The 22,503-nt window shown below is 37.3% G+C and overlaps 1 protein-coding gene across 5 annotated transcripts in view; it reads right to left on the bottom strand.

Moving 5' to 3' along the window:
• ZNF608 (zinc finger protein 608) overlaps positions 1–22,503 on the bottom strand; it is a 91,004-nt gene that overhangs the window by 38,822 nt on the left and 29,679 nt on the right. For all 5 annotated transcript variants that reach the window (XM_075527275.1, XM_075527273.1, XM_075527278.1 and 2 more), the window contains exon 3: positions 9,446–9,701. In XM_075527275.1, coding sequence (XP_075383390.1) covers positions 9,446–9,701 — 256 coding nt within the window. The remainder of the gene's footprint in view (positions 1–9,445; positions 9,702–22,503) is intronic.

Genomic DNA, 22,503 nt, shown 5'->3' with positions numbered 1-22,503 from the left:
TTAAAAGATCCACAAAAGCCAGCTCTATATGAATGCAAGGTTAAGAAGTACAGGTTCAGTCACTGTAGGGGAAAGTAAACAGGCAGTAAAACATAATTACTTGTTTCAACCTACTTAAATGCAGAAGTTTTAACTGACTGGGGAAAAAAAAAACCACCTCTAGATTAATTGAAGATTGATCTGGAACTGCCCCCACTTGAAACCAATTCTCCACAACACCTGTCCTCAGTGTTAGGGACCGGCTACAGAATTGCCATCTACTGACAGCTAACTTCAGTTCAATTTTATTAATGGAGATCTTTATACTATTGGCCAAGTCACTACAGAAAAAGCAAATGGCCTGATCTGCCTGTTAATGCGTATGTAGAAACAACAACAACAGAACTCAAACAAAACAGTGTTACTTAAATAGACTAAAATATCACCCCAAGAAAAGCCCTTGTAAACTTCCCAACTAAGCTTAACAAGTAACTGACAGCTATTAAAACAAACAAACAAACGAACAAACAAAAGTAGGGGAAAAGAAGGCTTTTCTTAAATATTCTTTTTTATTCTGATTAAATCTTTAACAAGGGTAGTAAATTCTGCCCTTAAAAATTAATTCTATGGCCTTGTACTTCCATAGCTATATCCCCTTAAAAATTCTTTGAGATTTAAATTTGCAGCTAGGAAATACAAACCAGTGTTAATTTTGATGGACATTTAAGTGTTTCTGCTTTAGTTGATACTCCTAAAAAAAAAAAACCCAAACAAACAAAAAAAAACCAAAACCCCCAAATAAACATAATTAAAGCAAAGTCCTCTAATACTGGCCTTTTGGTTTTTATCCCAGATGTTTTTGTTTTTTTTCCCCCTAAATCTCATGGCATTTGGGGATACAAAATTGATGAACCTCAACTGTGGTTTCCATTGCAACACTAGCTTTAATAAATCTAGACCTAGTTTTTCAGTCTAAATCAAGAAAGCTATTTCCCTTGAGCTTTTCTTTTTTGATATTCTTTGTCTTCACCCTCAACCTCTACTTTTCCTGTCTCCCTCTGTTAGAACAAAAATACAAGCTGTAATCTTTTAGTAACCCTGAAGGCCAAAGAACTCTTCACTGTTCAAAATTTTTAAATTGAGGTTTTCCTTCTGCTTTTTGGATTGCCTTTTGTCACGAAGAGTTACAGACTAGTAGCTAGTTACTACCGCATCAGTAGTAACTGGAAAGAATTATGAATATGCCCTCGGGGTGACAAAATGTAAGTTTCCATTGATTCTAAAAAATGAAAAGCTGGGTGTTAGGCCAGCCACTGATCTTATACAGGCAAGTTAGTCCCAATGCCAAAAGCAGCTTTTCACTACATAGGCTGAAACGCAGAAAAAAACATAGGCTGAAACACAGAAAAAAACAGGCTGAAACACAGAAAAAAAATATTATTAAATTGTTAATAATCTGTATTAGTGAAAACATACAGTCCAGCAACGGAGAGAACCTCTCATTCACCACTGCAGAAGACCAGCAATACTTAGGAGTGTAACACATTGGAAGACCACAGCTTGTCCTAACTAGTTAAACTATGTACAAAAATTAGAGTGACTGTGAGAGCATCTTTAAATAAGTGCTTTAATCCCTGAACCACATCAGTTAAAGATATCATTTCAGTTGTGCTTTCCTTCCTTACTCCAGTGGTATTTATTTAGTAGGAAAACACTTGCACGCATACACACTTTCTTCATTAGCAGTCATCTCTCCCCCCTGCTATCTACAAATCCAAACACCACATGTTGCAAGTATTTTGTACTGGAACGGTTTCATTTCTAAGCAATCTGCTGCTATTGAGATTTTGCTTTTGAGCAGTAAATGCTCAAAACTGTTGCTTTTCTTAAAGCAACTCCTTCAGTGTTCATAACCTCACTGCTTGAGCAGGCTCAGTTTCACATTCAAATAGCTCCAAGCGAATGTTTCCAATCTCAATTATCCTTCTTCCTTTTTCTATGCATGCTCCCTGCCCCCATATGCTTGTTTGTAAAAGGGATAATTTTCTATGTATGTACAAGCAGTGCAGGGAGTCTTCCTCTGCAGCAGTCTGGCAATATACAGCTTTTTATGTAAGCACTGTCTGGAATTTGTTAAGTTTTTCATTCTCTGCTTTGGGTTATACCAAGAGAGTTGCACCATGTCTTCTCACTGAGCTGTAAAATGTGGCATTGCCAGGTCCCTTTAGATAAGCTGGCCATTACTACCCTGGCTAAGTAAGACACTTTGGATATCTTTGGTCAGTTATTGCAACTGTACTGTGGCTATGCTCTGCTTAGCATTACATCTGTACCCATAAGAGTGAAGCAACAAGACAAGCACTAGGCAGTAAACAAATCATGCATCCCTCCATGCAATAAAGATGTACAGCCTCTCTGAAGAAAGCTGTAGGACTAGCACTAGTTAGACCCTGCGGTGTGTATATGTTCAAGGAGGAACGCTGGCATTTAAATACCAAATTTAACATTCAACAGGATCTTTATAGAAATTTCCTAAGTGCTTTTCTTCCAGTGATGGTCTGCAGTCTTTAAAAATCTTCTGAAGCAGTGGTGTTGGGAAGGAATGGAAGGGTGATGAACTAGCTTGACTCCTCCGCTGCATTAAGAAAGCCTGGAAATTAGCAGTGGTTCTGTTTTCACTTCATTTTTTTCAATTTTTTTTCTGTTACATATCTTCACTAATCTGTGATGCTTTCCATCACCTAGACAAACAGCTTTAAATGTAAATTACTGTTTAAATGAATGACTAATTGAACATTTCTGGAAAAAGGAGTGCTTTGTAGAAGAATCAGAATTAAACTCAAGGAAGTCAAAATATCTCCCATCTGACATATAGCTCTGCCATTAGGGAACATCCATAACCTAATTTGCATTTCTCTTTCACTGAGAGGGTTTATACTGACATGATTTATCTACTGTTTGCTGTGAACAAAGAGCTGGCAAAGGTTTGGTTATCGTAGCCCAGCTGATTCATGGCAACTCATTAAAGCCACATCAACTCAACCATGTACACCTGGTTTGTAAGAGCCAGTCCCAATGGTTTAAAACCATTTTAAGGAGCTTCTGTGGATATATGGGGGTTTGTGTCTAAAATTACTATTTGCTTCACTTATTTTAGATGAAAACAGTATCAAGTAGACTACGAGTAGTTGTCTAATTGGGAAATTGAAGGTTGTACGTGACAGTGTCTTATGAGGAGCGGCTGAGGGAACTGGGGTTGTTTAGCCTAGAGAAAAGGAGGCTGAGGGGAGACCTTATCGCTCTCTACAACTACCTGAAAGGAGGTTGTAGAGAGGTGGGAGTCAGTCTCTTCTCCCATGTAACAAGTGGTAGGACGAGAGGAAATGGACTCAAGTTGTGGCAGGGGAGGTTTAGACTGGATATTTGGAAAAAATTCTTCAGTGAGAGGGTTGTCAAGCTTTGGAACAGGCTGCCCAGGGAAGTGGTTGAGTCACCATCCCCGGAGGTATTTGAAAGACGTGTAGATGTGGCTCTTAGGGACACGGTTTAGTGGTGAACTTGGCACTGTTAGGTTAACAGTTGGACTCGATGATCTTAAAGGTCTTTTCCAACCTAAATGCTTCTATGATTCAGTCAAAAACAGTTCCCTTTTTGATTCTCTCAGCACAAATATTTTGTGTTATAGCAATAAAATATATCAAAATTAAATTACTGCCATACTGGCTTTGACCAAGCAGGTTATCTGGCCCACTCCTTGCCTCTAACACTGGCCAGCACCATATGTTTCAAACAAATACACAAGAAACACTGCAGAAACCAGTTACAGGACAATGTCAGAATTTATGTCCCTAAACAAGTGCATACACTGATAAGGTCAGGCAAACTGTTGAGAGGATCAAAAAGTCCCCTCAGACCCAACAAACCTCAGTGCACCTTGAGCTAAATCCCTCTCACAGTCCGAATCCTGTAACGTTAAACTCTTAAAACTTTTCTCAATCTGTGTACATTCCAAAGTACAATCTCCCAAACTCCTTTTGTAAAGCAGGTAGAGCTTCCATAAACCACAAACATTTTTGTGCAACCCTGTGGCTTCCCATTGTGAGACACAGCCCATTTCTCTTTTGCTACAAGTTTCTGCATAACACGTACTAGCTGTCAGGCTCCAAGTGCCTTAGATAATACAATGAGACAGTTGAGGTCTATAAACAATCACCTATCTCAGGCTTCCTTAAATCCATTGATTTACTGGGTCTGATATCACAGATGGTAGAAGGAGGAAAAATTAAACATAACATCTCAAAATAGAAACACATGTATAGGCTTTTTCTGAACAGATGACATTTTGATACTGGCTGAGATTCATACTGGTCAGCAGATGACACACAACAGTAGAAAATAGCTGGATTTTAGGTGTTCCATTAATGTAGCTAGTCAAAAAACCTATCTTCTCTGCAAACCACTTCTCTGTAACATGGACATAACAAAGCCTGATTTTTGAGCAATGGATATCTTTATGCTTCTTTCCTATAAAAATACCCACTGTCTTCCAGTTCTGAACTGAATATGGTGGTTAACAATAACAAACCACTGCTTCCTGTATCCAGTAAGTCAATGGTCTACATCACACAGAAAGGACAGAATATAAATGCACCCAGTCTGAAAGCTTACCTGTCTTTTACAACTGTACCACTTGGTTTAATAAATGATATTACCTCTCTCTATAAGGCTTGCCTGAGCTCAAGACAACATTGTGATTTAATAATGTTTATCTGAATTTCTATGAATTATTGTAACGTTCTTTGAGAAAACAGGTTTTTAAAAATCTCTAATTTCTGCATTTGTTTACTTACATATTTGACATGGCTTTCAACATTACAAGTTTCATTGTTTCATCATGCCTTTGTATTTGTGAAAGTAGGAAAATGTGGTTGTTAAACCACAAAAATTGCTAAGGGGAATCAGAGGCAGTCAGACTACTTCTCATTCTTCTAATTCTATTTCTATAGACACATACACACCCTTACTTATACACACATATACAAACACAGATATATAACCAACGACATTTAAAACAGACTGTTCTTTTAAAATAGTTTTTGCAAAACTAACACCACACAGTAAGGCAGGGAGGAATCCGCTTCAGCTCTGTGCAACAAGGTATCTTTTCACAACAACATCTATGCATATTAGTTGCAAACATGGCAGGCTGGGAAACCCATGCACAACAAGTACCAGCAAGCTTCTTTGTCATCTAAGCATTCTCCTTTCTACTGAAAATTTCTGCAAAATAGTGTCAGAACTGATGCTAGGATAAATTTGGAATACCCTGGAGATGATCTCATCAGATTTCTGAGATCCAGCAGGTTCCTATTTCTTACATTTGACAACTAGTCTCAAGTTATAAAAATCCACAAGCTAACCCTGATAAGAGGACACTTTAAAAAATACAACTCATTTCCCCATTATTTGTTACTGAACAAGTTGAACCCAAACTGCACAAAGAGGAAGAATGTCAGCGCAGCAATGCGAGAACTCCAACACCGCATGTAGACAGCTTGTTCTGCACACAAAGGCAGCAAGGTGACGGATGGCTGTCTCCTACACAGTTTTCAAGCAAACAAGACATCATCAGAACTAGTGCTTCCCACATCTAAAGGCAGACTATACTACTAGATGCAGAACCAAAAACAGGACATGACCCAGGGCAACTGCATGTGAGAAACTAAACAAAAAAGCAAGCTCTAAGTAATTTAGAAAGTTGGTTGGTGGTTTCCCTTTTTTCTGGGTCATTTTTATTTCCTTCAGGCAGTAAGAAACAAGTACTGCTCTCTTCAAAACTGTCTTCCCAGAATAAAATTACACGATTTAGCAAGTACCTGATTCTAGATAAACCTTATTTCTCAGTATAGAAATACAGACTTTTAGCAGCTGTTTCCCAGAGTATCAGAAGAACCTATCAAACAAAAAAATACACTCCAGTAACACTACCAAGCTGCTTTTTGTGAAGGACTTTTACTGTTACTGGATGGTAGTCAAACATCCGCATCAGCTGCCAACTTTCAGGTTGACTTGCCTGTAACCATCTCATTCCACTACTACAGGGTAGCCTCAACTAGTTCCTTCAATATTCTTTTCTACAGCCATTAACACCACTTTAGACACATTACCAAGTCATGTCCAAACAAGGTTTTTATGCAGATGAAAATGCCTACTGCATACATATGTAGAAATTAAACACTACACAACTTAGTAGTGCAACTGAGAAATGCCCACGTGATAATCAGCAGTCTCAGTCAATTATATGAGTAACCAGCTATGGTTAGTTACAAAGCCCTGTAATAAAATGTGACAGACTTCAGATGCCAGCTTCCCTCTACATGTCTTCAGATTGAAACACTCTGGGAAAAATGGTCTGATTTATTAAATCTGCTGATCAAGTCAACGGAATAGATTGGTGTGGAATAAATGAAAAAAGCTGCAGTAACAACGCTCTCTTTGATCTGCCACAGTTTTGACTGAAATCCAATGCTGCTCCCCCCCCTTTGGATTGATTATGTTAAAAGTATGACTAATAAAACCCAACATCATCCTTTGTCTGACCTTGAAGAACAAATGCAACAGAATGTGACAACTTGTTTAACATTCCTAAAAGAAAACTGGTTATTTCAGATACCAAAAACCTTCAAAGCATGAATTCTCAAGTATATGCTACGCCTTCTCCTCTATAAAGCATATATTACATTTAATAATGAGTTCTACATAAACTATCTGATTTCATCTTTCTCTACTCACTCTACTATTCTTATTATAATAACTGTGATCACCACATCCTTTCTGTATTTGCATTCCCACAGCTAGCTGCTGTAGCACATAAAGGATGCTCAGCAGCAAGTTTGGTTCATAGTTCCCATATGTCATAGAGTATGCAGACATCCTACAAGCCTATTCCAATCACCTCACAACTCATCTTACAGAGTGGCTAAATCAGATACAAAATAATTTAAATATGTCAAAACACAAGCCAAGGTCTTTCAAGGTAAGAAATGTTCATACCTTAGCTTCTTAGGATTGTTCTACACTAAAAAGCTATCAGATATATAGACAGCCAGATAGATGTCAGTTTGCATGTATGTTTTTATTAGGTTTTGGAAAGCAGTGAAGGGAGTGAATATGAAAGAAACATATGGGCATCAGAAAAGAAATTTGTATTTCAGTTGGTCATTATGAACATAAAGATGGTTTTTAGATGCCACTAATTACAAAGATTTCAGTTAAGAGTATTCTGGATTTACACCAATTTAGGAAGGGTCATGTTCTGGCCTAATTAAAGTCAAAATCATAGCTGGAGAAAATGAGTATCTGATAATCTTCCTTCTTTTAAAGATAAATAGAAGACCCATCTGCACCCCGTTTTTCTAAAATTTGGCAGAAATGGCTTCATGCAAGCTGCTATATAGCTGCTTTCATGAACATTTCAGAAAATTTGAAAACAGCTAAATAGATACATATATGTGTGCCCCAAACATCAAAACTTAAGTAAAATGCAAAAATGTTATTAGGAACTCATTTTTCATAATACAGTGTTCATTGTGAACACTGAGAAAAACAGAGTAAAATTTATGTCATTTTCTTCAGTCAGCAGGGTCTGAAACAGTAAAATACAAAGAGCACAGTGCAAACCATACAATATGAAATCATAACAATTACGTTCAGTCTCTCAAATCTATGTTCTAGCTATATTTCTAGAGTATTTTAGAATCCCATTTTATCTATTATTATAGTCACTTATAGCTGTAGTGTCACCAAACAGTATTTGTAAAGCTGTGAAAACAGGCACATTCAAAACCATTTCACTCAAACATGCTGTCATTTAACTCTGAGTTGTTTCAGAAAATTCTTTTAGACAAACTGGGAAAAGGTTAAGGGAGTTAATTTCTATTAACTAACAAGAGTTTTTAAACCAGTAGAGTGCTGAGAAACTGGTAAATGGAATGTCATCCTGACTAGAATGCACTTTTTTTAATACTTCATTTCTGGTGCCAAACCTTTAACAAGGCAGGCTTCTTAAATTCAGTGGGGGTCAGAAGTTTAGTTTATTCAGCAAGAATAACACTATTAACAGCTACTGCTCTTTCATGTCAACACAGCTAACGCCCACACATTCCAACTCTGGTTAATACAAGCCAGTCAAGGAAGATTGGAGCTACTAAGGGCAGTCATCTCTGCAGGGATATTTTAAAACAGAATTTATACTGTGCTTTAAAAACAATCTAAAAGGATCAATCTACCTTATGAATCTGCTGTAGACATACAGAGAGAGAAAGATGGATGGATGAAAGCATATAAAAGCAAGTAAATCTGACTCTCTCTATTGATTTTTGAGAGGACAGTGTAGAGCACATTGGTGAGGTCTTATATATCACTGCAAAGGACCAAATGCCGTTGTGCGTATGTCTGAAGGATGCCAGGATTTATCATGAAGCAATGCACTGCTGTATTCTTTCATTATATCCTTTTGTAAATAATCTTGTTTTCACTGTTGAGGGAGGTAGGTCACTAAAAATTAAATAATCCTCAAAACAAATATAAGAACAATCACAGGAAGACTCAAGCAGCTATAACTGGAGAAATCCACTACTAGTAAACCAAAAATTGCAGAAGTTTTGTGTACACATGCAGTATTTTTAGCATTAACAGGAGAAAGCTGGTATTTTAATAATGAGCTTTTGAAAACCAAAATGGAAAAATCTGCATGTCACAGCATAATCCTCTTCCTACTTACTTTGGTCTAAATCATAGCAAATCAATGTTTAGTATTCCCCAAAGCTCTCCAGCACTCCTACTTGGCCAAATGCCTTCAAAGAATATTAAAGAAATCACTCTGGTTTAGATAGCACTTCTTCACCAGATGGAACACTTCTCGTCAAGCAAGAATGCTTTCCTCTTAAAGCATGTTTCAAATAACCAAAACGCAAACAATAATCACATCAAATTGAATTTCTGCGGGGTCTCTGGGGCTTCTATTGTTATGTAATAGTGGCATTTTTGATCATAGTGTCTGAATTCCAAAATATTCAGCTTTCTACGTTTTAATCTACATTATTCACATATCCACTCCCATCACATATACCCTCCTCATGATGTACATTCAAATAGCACATTTATGTTATTTTGTTAGCTATTTCTTCATGTGCTTTTCTCAATATAGCAATAGGAAACAATTCTATTGTTAACTGGGGTTACATGGTAGGTCATTTGGAAAATACAGTTGCTTAAATAATAAAAAACCTGCCATTTGTTTTTAAAAGAAAAAGTGACTAGCTGAGCTATAAAGCTGTGACTGCCATTGCACATAATGGTGTCCCAATAGACTAGCAAACCCTTAGTTAGCACCTAGGCAAATACTGCAAAGTCTCCTCCTCGTTAACATATCTCACAGACAAACCTAATGGAAAAAACAATTTACCTTCTTCAGTTTCATGCCACACAATTCCTTCCAAGTTCACGCTGGTCCCAGGCTCACACGGTCCAAGGCATTCAGGTTCTGTTACTACTCCAACCTCGCAAGTATTTACACCCACTGAACGAGTCCGTACCAAAAGCTGCTCGACTGGTGCTGCAATATTGGATGAAGATGGGGAAAAGTAGGAAGGCAGAATCTGAGGTGTGATACTGCTGGAAATCGGAGGTGGAGGTGCAGGCACTGTAAACAGGGGATCAACCTGAAAACAACAGACAAACTTACTATAATGGTGCTGTGAAATTTAAAAAAAAAGATAAATTAAAAAAAAAAAAAAAGAAGAAGAAAGCCCAGTTTGCTGAGACTGCATTTGTGTATGCAGGGATTTGGTGTATCATGAGTAATTTCAGTCTTATGAGTTTAATTTTTTTGATATCAGCCCAAATGCTGCACATGAAAAATTAAGTACAAAAATATCTATCATGCTAAACAAGGCAAATTGCTAAGGTTCTACAAGACTATTCCCTGTTGCATTGACTACTAGTATGAAATAATAATAAATTTTAAAAACAAGGATTAAGGCCACTTTTTTCTTGGCACTGGCAGAGACTGATTTGTGGATGGAAATTAATTTTGCAAACTGGGAACTTCATTTTCTATTTAAAGAAAAACACTTATAAAGACAGAACAAAGACATAAATGCCATTTTTTCATGTGCATCATAGAGAAATTAGCACTTGGAACAATACTAATATCCATATGGCATCAAATATAATCTCTTGTCATCCAATCATTTAAAATACATTAGGATCACCCACCTAACAGCTTACAGATAACATTTACATCTTTCTACTTGAAGTAACAGATGAGGACTTTTACAAGAATCTATCCAAACCATCTGATTTCTCATGGTTTCCAAAATGCATATTTCGAAGAATACAACTCGGCAGACAATCAGTCTGCACACAGACAATTCAAACGAGACAATATCTATACATGAACTGAAGAATTTATCTTTCCCGTATGACTTCCAATATACCCAGTAGCAGATTTTCTGTATACAGATTTGGCCTGAGGGTTCTGAGTATTTTACTGTGGCCATAAGGTCCTTTGTCACGTAAAAGGTAGCTAAATGAGGATATGAGCGTGCCTACTCAAATAGCTAAACCACCTAAAATTCATATTTATTTCGCCCATTGGATCATAGATATCACACCAAAAAATCATTCTTCAATCCGATGATTTTTTAAAAATGGCTGCTTTCTAGGTGCTTTCAAATAGATGATCAAACATCTTTAAGTCTATGCTGTTTTTAATTTTGGACCTTGTAAGAAGACTCAATAGAAAAGACATAATGACTCACTGTACGTTGTCATCTACATTTTGTTCAAATGTATCTTAAGGTAGATCAAAGTTAATTTTGCTTTCTTTTAAAACCAAGTTGGCAAATGGGGATACAAAGAGAAGAAAGGACTAAAGAGTATTATCCTTGTATTATATATCCTTCGTATCACAGATAAGCTCACGTCATCACATGGCCACTTTTCATAAAGAGAAAATAAAATGGAAATCTAAAATTAAAAAGAACTTTTTAAAAATTGTAACAATTGTTACAATTGGCCTTTGTAACAACTCTTTTGCTTTGAGCATCATTCATACATAAACTGAGAGCCAACACTTTTAATTGTGCACACAAGCCTTGTGTGCTAAATATTTAACAAAAATGTTTTGTATGATCTTTGTATGATGAGATCAGCCTGGATTCTGATCTCAATTACACTAGAACTAGGGAGGAGAGAGGAGGGACCTATAACACATCCTTCTCCAAACTCTTTCTCCAAACTCTTTCTCATTTTGGGGGGATTCTTTTTATATAGGACTGAAATAATCTTCAGGTTAGAGATAGAACAAGTAGGGAAAAAAAAATCAAAGCAAAACATGAATACTAAAAGCATCTATTTGGAGTAAAAACCTGCTAATACCAGCAAAACTCTACGGAGTAAAGCAGAGTTCCTGTGGCATAAAAACAATGCAGTCAAGCAATGATATCCTTATTCTTCTCTTTATGCCATCGCAATTGCAGAGTTAAAGCACAGGCAAGAATGCTTTGCAGAGCAGACTTGAATGCACGCAGGCAAGTCAAATACCAACTGACCCCCAACAGCAGCTGTTACTTGCAATATTTAATAGCAAGCATAACGTAAAACCGTAACTGTGTATGCCTAGTACAGGGGGGACACTGGTTCTATGCTATACAAATTCTGGCTGTCTGATGCCAAGTGGAGGCAAACAGTTGGATGGCACAGGGCCCTGCTCCCTGGCACTGGCTGCATAATGGGGCTCTGTCAATGAAACAGGGTCATTATGTGCCCCAGGCATAATTTAGAGTTGTTCTTAATGTATCTTACTTCAAGCCAGAAGAGAACCAGGATCAGTAACTGGCAGGTAAATAGAGCCCGGTGCTTAAGAAAAGCTAAACCACATCCCTATATAAAACCAAGAAATGCTGATGGATGGCTTGCTTGATAGTTTACATGGTGTTTTTTGTAAAGCTGTGCAAAACCTCCTACTACACATGCAACATCATTCTTCTGTAAAACATACTCATCACAACACCAGAGGAAAAACAAAATGTTTGCTATTATCGTACTAAACTAGCCAATGTTTTAAATGAATGTAGACTAAATTGGCAGATGTGTCTTCCCTTTTTCAAGTATTATAAACAGTGAGGGGGAACTAAAGAAAGCACGGATCTGACAGTGTACCCTACTAAGTTCTTTGTTACAAATATTTGTACTCAGTTCTGGTTTATTTAGACCTGCTAATAAATGTTCATGTTTTCCACTAGAAACACTCACAAAGGACAAGGCCAAAGAGTAGCTATTGCAGTAAATGGGGCTGTTGCTCTGTGAATTAAAACACTAAGCTTTTGGTCGAGAATTAAGTGGACATTTACTGTCCCTGAGGTTCATGTTTGTTGCACAAATATGACCTTACTCATAAGTAAAAAATATGCTGAGCTTAAATATTGCTCCAGTTTTCCATGTTTTAAAATTATCCCATCTTGTTTGATAATCATAACGTCAGCACAGCAAAGTGGTGGTTCTCAGCGATCATTGTGGTGACACAACTGTTTTCATGAATTCTCCAAAGGGCACTGATGTAAGCTATTAGCGGCAAAGAGAGAGGCAGGAAGGCCGCCATCTCCAGTGGAAAAAAGGCACATAAGTCTAACATCTGGTGGTGGCAGTCTGTCAAACTGAGGAAAGTTAATGTCAAGAACAGATGCTCTGCAGTTTCTCACTGTTATTTTTGCATGATTATTCCCAGGTGTTGGCGCATACTGAGCGGTAGCCTTGCTGTTTATCACACGAGAGATTCCAATATAAGAATGAAAATCTAAATCTGAGGAAGGTTATTTACATAGATGCTCTCTTTATACACATAATCAAAGGGCTCCAAAAAAGGCAGAAGTATTCAAGCAATATTTTCTTCATTCACCTAATTCCAAGAGCTTTTGAGAGCTGATTAGTGACAAAGGCTACAAAGCCAGAGTGTTATTCACGGCAGCTTTCCACTGCCAAGTGTTTGATTGTATCAGAGAGCTACGGCTCTTAGTAGTAGAAAGCTCACAGAAAATGAAGAATGCCTGCCAAGCAATGTAGTCAGTGCTCCATGGAGCGCTCCTCTATCTGAACACGACCAAAACCAAAAAAATTTTGGTGGCTGCATAACATTAGTCAGGATGAGGAAGACGGTACAGAAGAAAGAGGAAATACCATCATAACTAGAAATAGGCAAGACTTTCTAATAAGCAGGGTTCTCCTTCAGTTACTCAGGCACTTTACATGCTGGAATTCAGTTTAGCTCATCAAAACTCATCTTCTGGATGCAGTGTAAGCTTCTAAAATTATGTCTGAAAGTTAACATTTTGTGTCCTTTGCACACAATTTCCTGACAACCAGGAGAGATTCCAGTGGGTAATGCTAAGCTCACAGAAGGCGGTACACAGATTTGAGGGGACTTCCCAGATCAGAGCATGTCCAACATCATACTACTGCAATCAGCCATATCATATTCCCATTCCTGCAGGAATGGAGGAATTTTAAGTCTTTATGGGGCAGAGTCTCTCATGTACTCCTGTGTAAAACTCACCTGAATGAAAGAAGACGACGACACCAGGAATACCTATGGCCCTATTTGACATGGTACTAATCTGACAGAAGCGGATTTACAGTAGTATTGGAAATAAAATCACTTTTCACAGACATTTAAACGGATAACTTTTGATCATATTATCACGTGGAAGTATTCTGTATCTATGAATTTCATTCATTTCAACTTTGAAAACTTTCAGAGGGTGTGTATCTTAAGTGTGAAATGTTTCTGTCATAAATCACAAAATGCAAACTAGAAAATAGCTGACATGCAGCCAGGCCACGTGATGTGACCCATCAAAGTGTGCTATCACTTGTATAACTATGAATGTATGTGTAGTTCCACCTCATTAATGAAGGTATATCTTTGAAGATATATGTCAATGATGACAGTCTACCAATCTAAGACCAAACAGGGTCATACACTACTGCAGTGTCACCCACCAGGTGAAATGAATGAATGAAATGTTTGAAATGTACACATCAAAAGCCATTTAATCCATCTACCAATATACTGCCTGGAGAAAGGCAGAGGAGCAGGTTTAAGGCTCAGGATAAGCCCCTCCAACAAAGCACTGCTTTTTAAATTGAGAAAAAATCTACTGTAAGCATTCCCAGTGGGAACGTCTGCACTAGTAGAAAGAATGTGGAAAGAAGATCTGAATCCTATTATGGGACATACCTAAAAAACAAAGCCTGACCCTTTGTAAAACTAAATCCTTCCTTAAAGAAAGACACCAACATAAAGACCGAAAGGAGTAAGAAAGCTCCAACCTTGAAAATGACATGGACAAGTTCTTTAGAATTATGAATTAATACTTCATAGAATCACTATGTCTGAAATGAAAAACAGGAAATAAAGGAATTCAGCCTGATATGGAAGTTTTCCTTTCTCTACATTTTAAGGTGAAAGGGAGATTACCTTGTTTTTATATAAAGTGTGCTTGCCCCTACCTTAATTTTCTAAAGCAACAGTGACCCCAGAAGACCTCCTTCTGAGACCACTCTGAGACCAGCACCATAAATCAGAAGTAATTCTAATTAATTCAATGAAACTACTTTGCAATAAAACAAATGTGGGAGAATGTGACATGGAAAAAATGTTTGTGTGCTCAGGAGTGTGTCTGCATTTCTAGGCATCTCATTGATCTTTAAATCTCTTCTTGCTACAAACTTTGCCCCACAAAGAATTTACACATCTAAAACCAAAAGCTATTCCTTCATATTCTACTATGTAACATAAATTACCCCTATGAAGAATCTCCATTTCATCTGAAAAATCTCAATTTAATCTCAAGTCAGTATTTCTTGCATTTAAATTCACATAAGAGGCCGCTCAGAAGCGTTTTGACACCGTACATAGCAGCACTGATGTTTTGTTTTCTTAAATAAACTTGTATTAATTTTGAGATGAGAAGGATTTAATTATACCTTTGAAATACTGGTCATTACCTAAAGATATTTTATTTATTAAAACCCATGTTTATTATCTAATAAAGGCATTTTTGGCAAACAAACATTCTACGTCAAATTGTTGGAAGAAAAGGTCAGTGCCATGAAGGACATGCTTAGAAAATAAGAAAGAAATACTACAAGACATGGATGTAGAAAAGAATTTTGGTGACAGGACAGACATATCTATTACAAGCCTTACATTCAAAATACAGGAAAGTAAGAGGTACTAAGGAAGTTACTTATTTTGGTTAACTTAGTTGAGAATCACAAGAGTTTGCATATAAAAGAAGGATGAAGGATATTCAGACTGACTAAATTTCATCCAAATTTTAGTTTTAAAAACCTATGTTCGAGAATAATAAAAAAAATAATAAGCTTATGCTTTACAAATATTGTAGTTGTAGTATGGACAAAAAACCTGACGTAATTGTGTTGAACTGAGTAACACAAGTAGCATCTGCTTGGAGATTCCAAGTATTTCCTACTCTTAACATGAACTTCTCCACTTCAATCAACTGAGTAGCTGGAGAGAAAGAGGGAAAAAAAATAGCAAGAAAAAAGACACACTAACAGAAACTGATGCTTTTTTTCCAGTAAATCACTCACATCTGGAATAATTTCAATATTCTGAATATTTGTTATTACACCAAAAAAAAAATCCACTTAAAACTTTTACTGTGCTACTAATCTTTTACTACAAGGAACAAGGAAAAAATTCCCCCTTTTATTCAAGATCTTCTATGCCACTCCCATCAGCTGCTGAACCAGCACACACAGTTCTGCAAACTCACAATCTTTTGACAGTTACGTATTCTTTTTACATGCAGACCTCCAGGCCTCCTCAGACATCATGTGACTGTACCTACAGCACCTCCACAGACATGATAATGTTAGTATTTTTTATGACAGCATTAATATACAATGAAGACCGTGATGAAAACTCAAAGCTTTGAGTAGGGTCTAATGCAGAAACAATGGAGCTAAACAACAGGCAAGGAAAATTCCTTGTCCTCTCTTATATCTTCTATTCTACCTCAGATGCTTGGGATTTCCCAAAGCCATTCACCCGTTTTACTGTGGGAAAGATTAGCATTTGACAACTGCCAGCAATATCCTTCTGCCAAAGGCTGCATCTGTGAAAAACTGTATGTCAACTCTAATGTTTGGCAGAGTCCTGGGAGGATGCCCAGATCACCACCTGCAAATTTCTAGTAAAGACATTTCTCCTCTTTCAGCCCAAGAAAATTGTATTCATTGAGATAATTTTGTCCATAAGTCTCTAGAACACCTTTCTCCATTGAAACTTGATTTCTCCTGGTCAGCTCTTCAGTCTAGACTTCCAAACTTTTCTTCAAGTCAGCCTGGGTGCTTAGCTAAGCTTTAATACATAATAAACAAGCACTGAAATTCGCTAAAGATACCTATCCTGTCTAAAGAGATACACTGTATTCTACAGTGAAGAAAGGAATTTCTCTGAACTGTTTGGGTTTAGACAGAATGTGCATAAGATGATCTCCAGTATCAGATGGTGTCGTGAAACTGAATATGGTAAAAATCGAGGCACAGCCATTTGCTGGTAAGGGCTAGGTACTGCTTTATCGAGTTCTGTGACCCTTTAGGAGCTTTTCATTTTAAAGAAAAAAGTTTTTCATTTTAAAGATGACAATCATCTCTTTTTCTTTCCCAGTTTCTGCTACACTCAACCTTTCAGGGTTCTGAGCCTGAAAAAAAGATAAGGTATTTCCTTATGGAAATCTCACAGCATTATTAATAAATGGTACCCTGGAGTTGCCAATGTTTATTTCTAACAGGTGTGAGACTTTACCCAGGAATGAAGCTATGCTTGCTCTGACATATCAAGACACCAACTGACCAAGGAAAAGTTTCCCACTTTTAACTGTACGTGGGAAGATAATGGATAATTTAATTGCACCATGACTGAATGCATTTAAGTGTTACATTTCAAGTTTTCATTCTCAATGTCCAAGCAAATCATGCCACAACCCTATGACCCTGCAGCAGAAGTTGTCCATTACCAAAAGATGGTTTCAGTTAGTCAATGGTGTGACTGCAGTCTGGTGGAATAGCTGTCTTTTCAGCCATTCGGGAGTGCAGGGACATAGAGAATCAATATAACTTTGTGAGTTTTTCCAGGAATCTGCCATGTATAATCCAGTGGCAAACAAGACTCAGAAGAGAAATGGCTTCTTTGCACATCTTCAACTTTCTGCATGTCAATGGCCTATCACTAGGTTTTTGTTGCCTTTTACCCATTTGCTGACTACTCTGCAAGTGCAAAGTTGCATACATTATGATTCAGACTGTTGCTTCCTCAACTCAGTTAAATTTTTGTTGAGAAAAATCAACTAAACTATTAATTTCTCTTCCAAAAGCTTGTCAAAGAACCTCTATAATCTTCAGAAACAGAACTGAACTTCTTTGATGGTCTATGTATACCAAAAACTTTTAGTTGCCTAACTAGAGTTTTAAGGATGACTTTTTAGCATGTTCTGAAAATTCATCATTTGACTTCATGGCCCTATATTTATCAGTGTCTATAGACCCCAAAAATTTTAATTTAGCTAGCCCTTGGGCTTCTTAGGCAAGACAAGTGGATCTTTGGTGAATATATTCCTGTATTATTGCCCTAGGTCTCCCACTTGGGCTTTTCAATAGGATGTAGGATCCCCTATCAGTTACTTTTTATCTGTATTTCTTAGATCAACTTCATGGTATTAGCTACAAACACTACCAAGTGTATGATACCATGTCCCAGTTTTATTTAAAGAACAAGACAGTATTATTACTTTTAAGAATGGGACATACACATTCATGATTATTTAGGAAGTCACTAAAGGAAATACTTCTAAAATGACCTTTCAGCTTTCCTTTTCACTGTGATAGTTCAACTGAAAAAAGAGCTGAAGCATTACTATTTAGCCATCCCTGCAACCACCTGCTGTTGAATATCCGTAGTTAACAGTAAAAATAAAATCTGTATTCTCAAATGCAGCTTGAGGTATATACAGTATCTTAGGTCTCTCAACTGGTGTACACCTTTAATCTGGTGTAAATCCAGAGTAGTCCCACTGAAGCATAATTATGGGCACAATTTGGACTGTAGTGGTTTTTTTACAAGGGAGAAAAGTAATTAGCATTTCAAATAATTTTTCAAGAGCTGTAAAATAAATCTGAAAATAATACATGTACAGTGAAGATTTTTAAGAGGAAAATAATCCTTGTGAGGAGGAAACCGCTAATACCTATTCCCTCCAAATTGTTGTTGTGTTTTTTTTTTTTCCTCTTTCTAAACTGAACATGGTACTGACGCAAAGTGTCCGATAATCCTTAACAATGAGACTGAAGGATTAAGCTTACAGTATGAAGGCTAATACAAGAACTGGAGTCAGCAGGGAAGACCTTTCTAAATTTACTTACCTACTTGCCTTAGCTCTGAGGCCATTCAGTTTTGGCAGAGAGGAGAAACCCAGGTTAAGTGTTCTCTTAATTCTCTTTCATGAGATCATCTACACTATCAGCACCAAATAATCTGATTACAGGCTACTGAACAGACAGCCAAATCTTGTCCTTTCTGTGGCTTAGAAGCAGGTCACCTTGAGATCTCTGTTCTCATGTCCCTACCTCAAAGACATTTTTCCCTATTGATTTTGCCTTAGTACCTTGGGATCCTCATTAGCATGCTCTCCAAGCACCCAAACACAGACAAAAGTTTACATTTGCAGAGTTTCAGTAAGGGCTTATCATTCCTGTCTTGCTGAGAAAGAATAGAGGCATGCAAAGGACCCGATTTCACTCAGAAAATCACAGACACCATTGCTGAAACACCTTATATTTCAGTACATCAATCTAACCTTTAACTTCCTCCTTTCTTAGACTTTTTTTTATAGTGTATAGACTATTTTTATAGTGTAACAGTGTGACCAACACCTGCTGCAAATGAAGCTCCCTTTCTGTTCAAATAAAGCAAAAGAAATCAGTAGTCCAAATATTCCATTTTTCTTGTGTTATATTCTGCAGTTACTTGCACCTTCTATTCTCTGCTCTGCCATAATTGTACATTCTATCCACTGCATGATGAGCTTATAACAAAGACAAACAAAAGAACCATTTTTGTACGCTTGGTAGAAATTCAAATATTTTGCTCAACTGAAATAAAAAATAAACCTCATCTAAGCTGTCACGAAATCATGAAATGACTCTGGCAGTTCTATCACACTATATAGACATGTACAGATCCTTTGAAGAAATGAAACTGCAGTTTATCAAGTGTGATTTATAAGCAACACTGATTTAGCTGGGAGATAACACTGCTGTCTAATCATTAGTAGTCAGACAACAGCCATGTGAACACATCAATTATGGGCCACTGCCAAAAGCCCTTGAGATCCCAGAGATTAACAGCCAGTCCTCTGTTTTACAAGCTCACATCAAAAAGAATATTAATAAGAGGAGGGGCAATGTGAAAGCTTGTCAGAGTAATTCACGCACTAAAACAAGGCATTTTTCCCTTTGCTCTGCCTTGAACTGGTCCATGAAAAAAGCTGGCATCAGCTACAAAGCACAAAGCTGCCAATTTCTCAGAAAATGTTTTTCATTAACATATGGGAAGTTGTGAAAGGCTGCAAAAGCTCTATTTGGTGGATAAAGGCAACAACTTCTATGTGTTCCTTTCCTGAATGTATCAATTATACAACCTCAATCATTATTCAGATACTTGGAAATGAACATCCATGCACAGAAGTGTTTGATGGCTTTTCTCTCCCTCAAAACCAGAGCTGTTTATTATTATAAACAAATTAGCCAGCCTTCAAGGCATGCATTTACTATGTCTCGCTAATGACTTAGAAAAACTAAAGTAGAAACCAACTCATCTTCAGGTTCATTTCGGTCTTCAAATGTGTGGAAAAAAATCCCACAATTGTGCCTTTCTTACTGACTTTTATGCAGGGTGGCTGACTAAAGGTTTACTCTTCTTACATATAAATGCATGGAAACAAGACGAGAATATACCTCCAAAGGGAGCAGTTATTCCTCTGTACAAATGTAAACATGCTTATTGAGATGGACCTCAAACAACCTGTTGCTGGCATTTTAAATGCAGCAATATTAACTGAATAGTCTTTAAGCTTGGTCCAGCCACCAATTACCCTGTCTGGACTCTACTCAAAGGGTCTAAAAATAGAGAGATGTCTTAAAGCATGGCTGCAAACAACCTGCATTCAATTCTACCAATACCGTGTTTAAGGGTATGCGATCTGGAAGAGAGAATTCCTTTTCTGTGGGGACTTTCCAGAGCTACCTTTATATAAGCTATCTCAGGTACTGCCAGCAATTAACCTCTGAGCAAAGAGGGGCAAGAAGCAGGAACCTTTTAGACTGTCTCTGCTGCCCCAGAACCAGTAATGTGAAAATTACACCATTAGGCACAGTTCCAGAATACATATTCTTTGTCTGATCAGCCAGTTTTAAAAGTTCCCACTTTGCCGTGGTCTTCCAGACACTCATTCCCTTCACTTGTTTTTACCTGGAATATTACACGTACATATCCTGCTGGAGGATGGCATATTGTTAGTCAAATTGACACAGCTATGAGGGTCATAATCACACGTGGATGGACACACAGGCAGGAAGCGTTTCAAGCAGCAGATTCGTATTGTAGAACTGCCCCTTTAGTAAACAGCTGTAGCAAAGAGATGTCAGTCCCAGATAGTTTGCTCAGGTAACCATGGCAATGTTAGCTTCCACAGCTTTACTGTTTCAGGGACACCTGTAATGGCAATTTTAACTAAGGGTACAGTCTTGTATCAGTCCTTGTGTTCCTACAGCTGCACAGGTGGACAACTCATATCTGGCCAAAGAAAAATCCCACAACTTGTCTCACACTTTTGGTGGGATTCATCTTGACATGCCAGTTAGTTATCCAGGGTCTGTGGGAAAGTGTGGCAGTGACAGCTCAGTCTGAAATCATTTTCTGCAGGGGTGGAACCACAGGCTAAGTGTATGCTTTGCACCGAAGGGGACAGACAAATCTCACACAATCATTCTGCCAGCACAGCCACGGAGATGGCAACTGCTGGCAGAGACATGCAATATCTTAAACTCACACTGATGCTTAATAGCTTAATACTGTGCGTGAGAGTTCTTTGCTCACTTATGTTTGCGCTTTATTTTCCCATAGCAAAAGCAATGCCTGGAACACACCAGGTCATTAAAGATCTATCACTTGCAGCTTAACAGCTGACAAAATTTTAGAAATACTTTTTATCTTATGCTAGACACGTTTTGGGAATATATCCACTGTTTTAAAAGAAAATATTCTCTCTAATATATATCCAAAAAGGATATGTTTTACATGTCCAAAAAGAACACCATGCTACGAGAGCCACCCTAAAACATCTCAAGTTTTTAATTTCAGTGTATTCTCTTTTTCTGTCATTCTTTGAGGACTAGTGGTTTGCAATTCAATTGCTTAAAAGCTAACCTGGGAAAACATTTATCAGGCAGATGTCTTCCAAAGCAGTAACTTCATAAGCACATCATAAAACAAGAACGTGATTCAACCATTGTGCAGCTGATAGTGGCAAAAAAAAAAAAAAATTTTGGAATGAAAATAAGTTAAATTTATTAAGAGGCCATGTTTTTGTTCAGCTGGCTGGGACAGGAAATTTGTCTTCCAAATGTTCTCTAACATTGTTTTCAAATTTGAATGAACTAATACAAACTAATACCAAATGTTGGACTTAATGCGCCAAGTGACATGAGTTAAGTTTGACAGGAGTGGCCTCCCAGTATCTAGCAAATTAAAAAGAGAGACTGTTTATCTATTTTTAGACTGTATTTAAAACAGGGTCAAGATTGCCTAAATTTCCAACTTAAAGACATCATTTCAGAAAGCACTGAGCAGTCTATGTACAAAAATCTGGGATTTTTGAGATGTCTCATAGCAGGCAATTAGAGATCTCTTAAATAATAGTTGAAAATTTTTATTTAAGAGCATAAACAACTAACAGCGCCTGGATCAATGGGATCCTATTAGAAAACTGGAGACTAACTGACTCTAATGACTCTTAGATTGGCTCTTACTATGCCTCCTAACTCACTACCAATAAATGCAGGATAAAACAGTAAGTGAAAAGAAACCCTTTCATAAAGTGAAGGGTAGGACTTAAATCAATTAACCCATTTTTGGTAGCAATCCTGTACAAATGCTCCGCAGGTTCTACATGGCACAGTTCTCAAGGAAGTGTCAAAATTATAGATATGAGTGCTGTAAAACATGGAACGCATTAGAATAACATAATTGGATAAACAGCCCTAATACAGAGTTCCTGAAGATGCACAGCAGCAGAATTTTTATTCCAAGCAACACCGGTTACTTTTTAAATTCACTATTAGAAAGGTTTTCAGCACTAAGTCTGTCAGGCTCTAAAC

The sequence above is a fragment of the Mycteria americana genome, chromosome Z (genome assembly GCF_035582795.1).
Source record: "Mycteria americana isolate JAX WOST 10 ecotype Jacksonville Zoo and Gardens chromosome Z, USCA_MyAme_1.0, whole genome shotgun sequence".
NCBI classification, from domain to species: domain Eukaryota; kingdom Metazoa; phylum Chordata; class Aves; order Ciconiiformes; family Ciconiidae; genus Mycteria; species Mycteria americana.
This window is presented reverse-complemented; position numbering and strand designations above follow the sequence as displayed.